The sequence below is a fragment of the Arachis ipaensis genome, chromosome B09, assembly GCF_000816755.2.
Source record: "Arachis ipaensis cultivar K30076 chromosome B09, Araip1.1, whole genome shotgun sequence".
NCBI classification, from domain to species: Eukaryota; Viridiplantae; Streptophyta; class Magnoliopsida; order Fabales; family Fabaceae; genus Arachis; species Arachis ipaensis.
The window spans coordinates 42859931-42868837 of NC_029793.2; the positions used below are offsets into that span (position 1 = coordinate 42859931).

The 8907-nt window shown below is 35.5% G+C and overlaps 2 protein-coding genes across 4 annotated transcripts; both read left to right on the forward strand.

Moving 5' to 3' along the window:
• LOC110266318 lies at nt 1489-3246 on the forward strand. 2 transcript variants are annotated; one of them, XM_021110708.1, is made up of 3 exons: nt 1489-1869; nt 1969-2426; nt 2669-3246. In XM_021110708.1, exons 2-3 carry the CDS (start codon nt 2325-2327, stop codon nt 2867-2869), a joined length of 303 nt encoding a protein of 100 aa, XP_020966367.1. In that variant the 5' UTR covers nt 1489-1869; nt 1969-2324; the 3' UTR covers nt 2870-3246. The 2 variants fall into 2 exon arrangements, with proteins under 2 accessions (XP_020966367.1, XP_020966368.1); XM_021110709.1 differs by lacking the exon at nt 1489-1869 and having other exon boundaries at nt 1924-2426.
• On the forward strand, nt 6931-8003 carry LOC107618576 (3-phosphoshikimate 1-carboxyvinyltransferase 2-like). 2 transcript variants are annotated; one of them, XM_021110706.1, is made up of 4 exons: nt 6934-7117; nt 7192-7309; nt 7496-7553; nt 7728-8003. In XM_021110706.1, the coding sequence occupies exons 1-4, from the start codon at nt 6951-6953 to the stop codon at nt 7745-7747; spliced, it is 363 nt and encodes a 120-aa protein (XP_020966365.1). In that variant the 5' UTR covers nt 6934-6950; the 3' UTR covers nt 7748-8003. The 2 variants fall into 2 exon arrangements, with proteins under 2 accessions (XP_020966366.1, XP_020966365.1); XM_021110707.1 differs by lacking the exon at nt 7496-7553 and having other exon boundaries at nt 6931-7117.

The window sequence follows — 8907 nt, forward strand, 5'->3', positions numbered from 1 at the left end:
GTTTGTGTGTTTTTCTGTGATTTCAGGTATTTTCTGGCTGAAATTGAGGGACTTGAGCAAAAATCAGATTCAGAGGTTGAAGAAGGACTGCTGATGCTGTTGGATTCTGACCTCCCTGCACTCAAAGTGGATTTTCTGGAGCTACAGAACACAAAATGGCGCGCTTCGAATTGCGTTGGAAAGTAGACATCCAGGGCTTTCCAGCAATATATAATAGTCTATACTTTGGCCGAGTTTAGATGATGTAAAAGGGCGTTGAACACCAGTTCTACGCAGCAGTCTGGAGTTAAACGCCAGAAACACGTCACGAACCAGAGTTGAACGCCAGAAATACGTTACAACCTGGCGTTCAACTCCAGAAAGAGCCTCTGCACGTGTAACATTCAAGCTCAGCCCAAGCACACACCAATTGGGCTCCGGAAGTGGATTTATGCATCAATTACTTACTTCTGTAAACCCTAGTAACTAGTTTAGTATAAATAGGACTTTTTACTATTGTATTAGAAATCCTGGATTGTATTTTTGATCCTGTGATCACGTTTTGGGGGCTGGCCATTCGGCTATGCCTAGACCTTTCACTTATGGATTTTCAACGGTAGAGTTTCTACACTCCATAGATTAAGGTGTGGAGCTCTGATGTTCCTCATGAATTAATGCAAAGTACTACTGTTTTTCTATTCAACTCAACTTATTCCGCTTCTAAGATATTCATTCGCACTTCAACATGAATGTGATGAACGTGAAAATCATCATCATTCCCCCACGAACGCATGCCTGACAACCACTTCCGTTCCACCTTAGATTGGATGATTATCTCTTGGATCTCTTAATCAGAATCTTCGTGGTAGAAGCTAGATTGATGGCGGCATTCATGAGAATCTGGAAAGTCTAAACCTTATCTGTGGTATTCTGAGTAGGATTCTGGGATTGAATGACTGTGACGAACTTCAAACTCGCGAGTGCTGGGCGTAGTGACAGACGCAAAAGGAGGGTGAATCCTATTCCAGTATGATCGAGAACCTCAGATGATTAGTCGTGCTGTGACAAAGCATTTGGACCATTTTCACAAGAGGATAGGATGCAGCCATTAACCACGGTGATGCCTCCAGATGATTAGCCATGCAGTAACAGCGCATCGGATCATTTTCCAGAGAGGATGAAACACTACTAGAAAACTAGTTATTACAGACGGATATTTCCGACGAATTTTATCCCACTGAAATACAGACGGAATTTCAGAGGGATTTTTTTGTCAGAAAACAAAAAAAATAGATTAGAATAAATTACAGACGAAAAAGAGAATCTGTCGATAATTCCATCGGAAAAATTAATTTTTTTTCTGTGAAAAATGGTTACAGACGGATTTTCTGTCTGTAATTAAATGGACAAAAAATTGCATTTTATTAAGTTATTACATACGGATTTTCCGTCTGTAATTTAAAAGTTTCCGTCAGAAAATATATTGAAATTAGGGTTGTTACTGATAACTCCTCCATTCAATCACGATCCTTCTACTTCTACACACTTATCTCATCCAAATGCTCCGTCAGCGCCGCCTCTCAGCCTTGCAATGCCGTCGCACCGAACCTCCATTGTACTGAGCTTCTGTTGCACCGAATCTCTGTTGCATACAGGGACCAGTGCACACACCTCCTCATCCCTCTCAACAAGTGCCACCAGGCCGAGTTCTACCTTCCATGGAAGTGCGAGAACGAGCGTCACTCCTACGAGAAGTGCCAGTACGAGCTCCTCATGGAGCGCATGTTCAGATGCAGAAGATCAAGGAACGAGCCTCCCTTAATCACTCTCAATCCAAGGGTGCCGCCTTTCCCGTCATCCCTAAAATCGCCAATGCCTGATTCATTCCAGGTTTCTGCTTCTCCCTGATCTAGGGTTTTCGGATTCATTCCTTATTCCTGATTAATTAATTGCTCTTGTTATCAATATTCTCGCGTTCGGATTTATTAGGGTTATGGGATTGTTCACGCTTTTACTTGATTAGGATTAGAGAATGTTAGTTTGTGTAGGTGTCTCTTTGTGGATTAAATTGGGTTTGCTGTTACCATAGGACCATAATTTTTGTTCAAATTAGCTGCACAGACAGAAAAGTTTCATGCTTGTAGCTCGTAGTGTTAATCTTATCTTCAATTGATCCTCCGCTTGTTATACAACTTCTTCCATGTGTCTCTTCACTGACCTTTTTCTTCCACAGTAATCCTTTTAATCACAAAACACTGACTTATAAGAACCTGTGTTGATCCTACTGAATTGAGTAAATTGCCATATTTGAAGTTATAACAATCCAGTGATCCACTTGTTTGATTATGGCTTCTTTGAGTATGCCTTCTATTTCAGAACAGAACAGAGATGATAATAACAAGAAGAACAATAGCATAAGCAACAAGTTTTTGCTTCCAAGAAAGCCTGTAAGTTTATGCATTTTTTGTATTCCCTCAAAATTGAATAATTGAATCTTATTATATATAGCATCAAGAACTGTACCACTAAATATTTTCTGATTAGGTAAGGTAGCTACATTAGTATTTTATGAGGCGAGAGATTGATTATCTTCATCATTTTTTAATCTTTTGTTCAAAATTTTAAAATAATGTAAAAACAAAATTCTTTATATAACTTTTATGACTTATGTATCTGGATGTCTATGCAGCCTGATAGAATGTTGCCTTATAACAAGGCCTATAATCATGATGAGGATGATGATGAAGAAGAGGGGGTCACAGAAGATGATGAGGAACACAATTTTCTGCATAATGATGAAAAGAGAAAACAAGAACTTGACAAGTCAATGCAAAAACCTAATATTTTGGTAGCTTTCTTACAGGTTTATGCTAAAGGAATTGCAATGTGAATATTGAATTGAACTCGAACTTGGACTTATCGTTATCCATTTTGAATGACGTTGCTTATTGCGTGTTGATGGTAATGTTGCTAATGAGAATCAGAGGGATTCTGTGTGTGCTTTTAATGTGAATTTACTATTGTCTTAGGTGTTTCTAACACTTTAAGGATTACAAAAAAGCTTTCTTTCTGCTTAGTTTTTAGCTTAGTGTGGAAATCAGATACTTTTGAAATAAGGGTCTGCTTGGTTGAGTAGGAGGAAAAGGGGAAGTATAGGATGCTATGATTACATTTCAATTTTTTCCTTCTCCGATCTTTGATATGATATATCAAGAAAGTGTAAAGGGATTCTTATTCTGAAATTTATGACGACCGGATTTTTACTAACTCTTCTATGCAGCCACAATGGCTTTGATTGAAAATGTGATTTGGACTTCTGTAAGCAATAGGAGATGGTTCATATTCATTAAATATTAATTTATTTCTACGGAATTTTATTAAATGTTACTAATGGTATCCTTCAGGTAAAAGACGACCATGGCGAGCATTTTTGTGTTTTTGAGTGCTAGTAGTAGTTATGAAAGCCCAGGCCCATGAATAGCCATAATCAAATCCTTGCATAGCTTCTGGTAATCTTGTATGCAGTTTACATGGTAAATTCCCCTTGCTGCTCTTCCCTCTGTTACTATATTAGTAAGCAAAGATAAGATGCAAAATTAAAGCTTCTATTATTGGCTGCAGGTGAGGAAAGGGCATTCAAAAATTTCCCAGCATTAGTTTGTGCCTGACCCTTCTTTTTCCTTTCATTCTTTCGAATCTTGTTATTGACAGCCTTCAGAACTGTAAGGATACACATGCAACGTGCCAAAGATCTGAATATCAAAGTTACTTGAACAGGGGAACCAAACTCCACTCTTGATGAGGCAGAAACAGCGCTATTAGTATTTATTTGTTCTTCTGAATTCAGCAGCATATCTACTACGCAAATATGTATATCTTATGAGCATTTTGGTTCATTAAAATGATAAGGGTATTAATACATGAAGGAGAAAAAGTAATATACTTTAGAAAAATGATAGAATTTTCATTCTTAATAATGAATTATGTTACCTTGATCCAGGGTTGAAGTAACTAGAACACCTCTTTCAGCCTATGATGCCACAGAAATTCTGAAACCTAATGGTATATTTTGAATCCATTCTTGTGTTTTTGATGTTTCCTTCCACTTCAATAAGCACTATAAAGAGGAAGAATTATAGAAAAAAGATGCAACTTGAAAGTGGAAGCTTAGTGGTATGCATACTCTATGGTTATAAGCTTACACGATTACAGTACTATATTATATTATTATTGTATTTGATTATAGCATGAGCTATGATTGTTTGTGTTTGATCATAAAATTACCAAGTGTGATCAATGAAGAGATTTTACAGTTCATGATTTGTTTGAAAGACATTGAACTTGCACAGCATCAAGAAGGAATTGGTTTCTAATGCTGCAATCGTTTAATAATGTTTTTTCCACCCTTTGATCATTGATTGTTGTAGCTCTTCTGTCTTATATTCCAGAAGTTGTATCTAAAATCATGCTTTTTAAACTCTTGTTCAAATTTTTTTAATATATATGCCTGACATTATTTTGCAGTTCTTTCTATTCTTGGAATTCAGCTGTCTCTCTGCTCCAAGTGACAGTCAGTGAGGTTAGCAAGCACACCCTGATTCTCAAAAAATTCTGTGTGATTTGTTTATCTATAGTGGTTGGATTAGGTCTTTTCTTGGGTCTTCTGATTGTGATTTTGCCATAGTTAATGTATGAAGAATTCATTGAAATAAACTACACACTTTATTCTTTAAAAAAGATGATGAAATATAAAAGAGTAGCTCCAAAGTTAAAGGAAAGAAGCAAAAAATCATAAGTGCTTTCAAAGTTGCTAAATCTGAGATTCAAAGTTGGCATTCTTCAATTCAAAATGAGCCTTGTGTACCTGCTGGTGTCACTCCTGGTAAGTTTGTTCCTTGTCTTTGGCATGTTAATTGTGATATATATCTGCATTTTAATTGTTCAAGTTTTAGTTCTTTGTACACAATTGCTTTATTTTTTTTGTTATAAATTTATCCGTGAACTATTAGTTAACCTTTGTTCTTTCCAGAGCCGAAAATGTTGCTTGATTATCTTCGGGCCCTGAAATCCTCAGAAGAGTCTTTAAGAGAGTAGGTTTAGAATCTAATCTGCCCTTTTTTTTCTGTTGATGTAGTTCACTATCCATTGATTAATTATTAACAGTGCGATTTCCAAATATATAATGTTATTAACAGTATATTCATACTTGTTAGTTGTTACTATTACTGTGATAGTATTTCTGTTAGTCTTAAAATTGTTTAATCCCAAGGTGTTTGGGTAACTTACACTTTTCAAAAATTGTGGGCTGGGAATCCCTGCAGCCAAAGATCTGAATATCGGAGTTACTTGAACAGGGAAACCAAACTCCACTCTTGATGAGGCAGAAACAGCGCTATCAGTATTTGTTTGTTCTTCTGAATTCAGCAGCATATCTACTACGAAAATATGTATATCTTATTAGCATTTTGGTTCATTAAAATGATAAGGGTATTAATACATAGGGGCCACATCCACACGGACAAGGAGTTCCATCTTCACCTGCTGTAAGCTATGATGTTTTCTGAAATTAGTTCCTAATTTAGGAATAGTAAACATATCTTTGTTCTGTTATAGATAATTTATCTACAATCATCTTGTTTCCTTTTTTTTCCTGATCTGTTTTTCTATTTCAGGCTCTAGAACCTGCTACTCTTGTTCCTCTTCAGCTTTTAAAGTCAAGTGGAACCAAATGCATAATGGTAAGTGTACTTAAAAGGTTTCTATTAAACTTATCATGTTTGAACACAATGAAAACCAGGAAACACGAGCTGATAACTTGGTCTACAAGGTAAAAATGGGAAATTAAAAGGTTCCGTGTGCCTTACTTTCCTTAGTACTACTGGACATGGAACTTAAGGGATTACTCTCCTCTGCAGGTGTTTGGTCTGTACTTTATGCAGACATACATTGGAATCTGTTATCATATAAAAAAAGAGTAATAATATTTTTTCAATATTTTATTCTTTTATGTTATCTTTTGAGTGGCCTTCTCAAATATGAACCATACAAATATCTAATTTGCTCCCAAACAGATTGTCCTGCCCTTCAATTACTCCTTTTGTTCTTAGAAGAAAATAAAGATAACTCTACATAAACTAATCATGGCTTTACCTTATTCATTTGCTACTACTACTAAATCTTCAGTTTTTTCAAAGCTTCACAACACTTCTTTCTTCCAACACAATCAACTACAAAGAGCAAATTTTGTTACTGTTGTAAAGTGTGAATCAAAAGACTCATCAGAAGATAACATAGAACTGCAAGCAAAGGGTCCAAAGCTAGAGATAGGTTCACCTATTATTTTTACAGAGGCTCCTAAAATGATTAAGACTGTTGCTTCTGTTCCATGTCTTAGGGTTAATTCTGGTTTGGTCAAGCCTGGTGATGTTGGAAGGTACTTCAAACTTTTTCATTCATCTCTGCTTCTTTTAACTATTAATTTTCTCTTTTTATTTTTTATTTCTATGAATTATCCATACAAACTTTAGTTAATGATATTAGTTGGATAAAACTCTTTCTAGTGATACTGAATAATTTGAAACATACATTGAAAATAAAGCTCGTCAACTTACTGATCTTTCTTCTATTTTAGAATGACAATTACAAGCCACTGATTGGTTCTTGAATTAAATAGTGAGAGGAATGTTGGATGAGGATTTTTCTTATCAAACTTTATCCATCACTTTTATAATTTTTCGGTCAAATTGAGAACTGAGTCATGGACTGTCCTTCGAAATGGGATTGCTTAATTTTCTAAAGTTACTTACAAACTCTCGATAACTTTACATAGATAAGGTATTTTAATTATAACTTCCCTGAAGAAAAATATTGTAACCGGTGTTTATTTGATCCTTTTCAAATGCTTTTATTCATCTTATTTACAGGTGAAGTTATCTGGATCAATTAGCAGTCAATACTTGACAGCATTGCTCATGGCAGCTCCTTTGGCCCTTGGTGATGTTGAAATTGAGATTATCGATAAACTGATTACTATTCCCTACGTTGATATGACTTTGAAACTGATGGAGCGCTTTAGAGTCCATGTGGAGCACAGTGGTAACTGGGATAGGTTCTTGGTCCACGGAGGTCAAAAGTACAAGTAAGTTTCTATTATTGAGTTGTAAAGATTTTAGAATTAAATTATTGTGACTATAATTGGAAGTTTCCTACCAGGTCTCCTGGGAATGCTTTTGTTGAAGGCGATGCTTCTAGTGCCAGCTACTTCCTCGCAGGTGCAGCTGTTACCGGTAGGACTATCACAGTTGTAGGCTGCGGCACAAGTAGTTTACAGGTATGTGAATCCAATGAACTCTTATGACATAAATCCTGATCAGATTATATTTTTCAGTGGAGCCATTTTGCATTTCGCTTAAAAATTCCCTGAGCTTCTCTTAACTATAATTTCCCTAGTGTTGTTGAATCTTACGATGAGATTGTATTTTCTGAACCGTCTGAGGGTTTTCTGGCGTGTGTGCAGAATCATCCTGCTGTTGTTGTGCCTAGGCTTCCTGCTGGTTTGAATTTGCCTAGCCCAGGTGAGTTCTTTCAAATGTTCTTTTTCATTCCGCACTCTGTGAAGAACCCTTTAATTATTTTATTTTTGTTCTGATCTCTGTTTGCTTTTGTTGTTCTCTCTGTTTTTCTATGTTTTGATTCTTTGGCATAGATTGATTTACTCTAATTCCAATTCGGATTTAATTTTATTTCAATCAGGAGATGTCAAGATTAACTTTCAATGTGGAGCTTGATGCTGCTAACGCAACTTAGTTATCTATTAATATTTTAGATTATTCTATCTTTAAGTGCTAAGTGTAATTTGTGACATTCATGTAACATTGGGATGGTCATCTTATTTTTTTTTTGGTATTTTTTTATTAAGACAATGAGATATTGGCCAATGATGTTGAAAAATAACATCCAATTTTATAGGTATCATGTAATGAATATTATGTTTATTTATGTGATTTTTGGCTTTCTTTTTTCAATTTACAGTGTTTGATGGAGTAAATTTAGAAAACAAATTTAAAGTATTCATTTTGCAATGAAAAAATCTAAAAAAAATTCTATTTTATCTTATTGACGGAATTACAGACGGATTTTCTGTCTGTAATCAGAACGGGATGATTTTCCAAAGTTCAAATTACAGACGGAAAATCTGTCGAAAAATTCGTTTGTAATTACAGACGGAAAATCGGTCGGAAAATCCGTCTGTAATTACAGACGGAAAATCTGTCGAAAAATCTGTCTGTAATTACAGATGGAAAATCCGTCTAAAAATCTGTCTGTAATTACAGACGGAAAATCCGTCGAAAAGTTCGTCGCCTTTGGAAAATGGATAGAAAATTTACAGAGGGAAAATCCGTCGGTAATTGCTAAAAATCCGTCTGTAATTTTCCGACGAAAAAAAATCCGTCGGTAAATAATTTCCGACGGGGCTTTTACAGAGGGACAAAATCCGTCGGTAATTTCGTCGGTAACCAAAAATCCGTCTGTAATAAAGACTAAATCTGTCTGTAAATCTGTCTGTATTAATCCATTTTCTAGTTGTGAAAATTAGCCATTGACAATGGTGATGTCCTTACATAAAGCCAGCCATAGAAAGGAATAGGATTGATTGGATGAAGATAGCAGGAAAGCAGAAGTCAGAGGAACGAAAGCATCTCTATACACTTATCTGAAATTCTAACCAATGAATTACATAAGTATTTCTATCCTTATTTTCTCTTTATTATTAATTTTTGAAAACTCCATAACCATTTGATATCCGCCTAACTGAGATTTACAAGGTGACCATAGCTTGCTTTAAGCCGACAATCTCCGTGGGATCGACCCTTACTCACATAAGGTTTATTACTTGGACAATCCAGTGCACTTGCTGGTTAGTTGTAT

Excerpts from the sequence above, each read along its gene's own strand:
- LOC107618576 (XM_021110706.1), top strand. The coding sequence starts at position 6,951 with ATGGCAGCTCCTTTGGCCCTTGGTGATGTTGAAATTGAGATTATCGAT. Across the intron at positions 7,118-7,191 it reads CACGGAGGTCAAAAGTACAA|GTCTCCTGGGAATGCTTTTG; the intron begins GTAAGTTTCTAT and ends GTTTCCTACCAG. Across the intron at positions 7,554-7,727 it reads TTTGAATTTGCCTAGCCCAG|TCAGGAGATGTCAAGATTAA; the intron begins GTGAGTTCTTTC and ends ATTTTATTTCAA.
- LOC110266318 (XM_021110708.1), top strand. The coding sequence starts at position 2,325 with ATGGCTTCTTTGAGTATGCCTTCTATTTCAGAACAGAACAGAGATGAT. Across the intron at positions 2,427-2,668 it reads TTTTGCTTCCAAGAAAGCCT|CCTGATAGAATGTTGCCTTA; the intron begins GTAAGTTTATGC and ends ATGTCTATGCAG.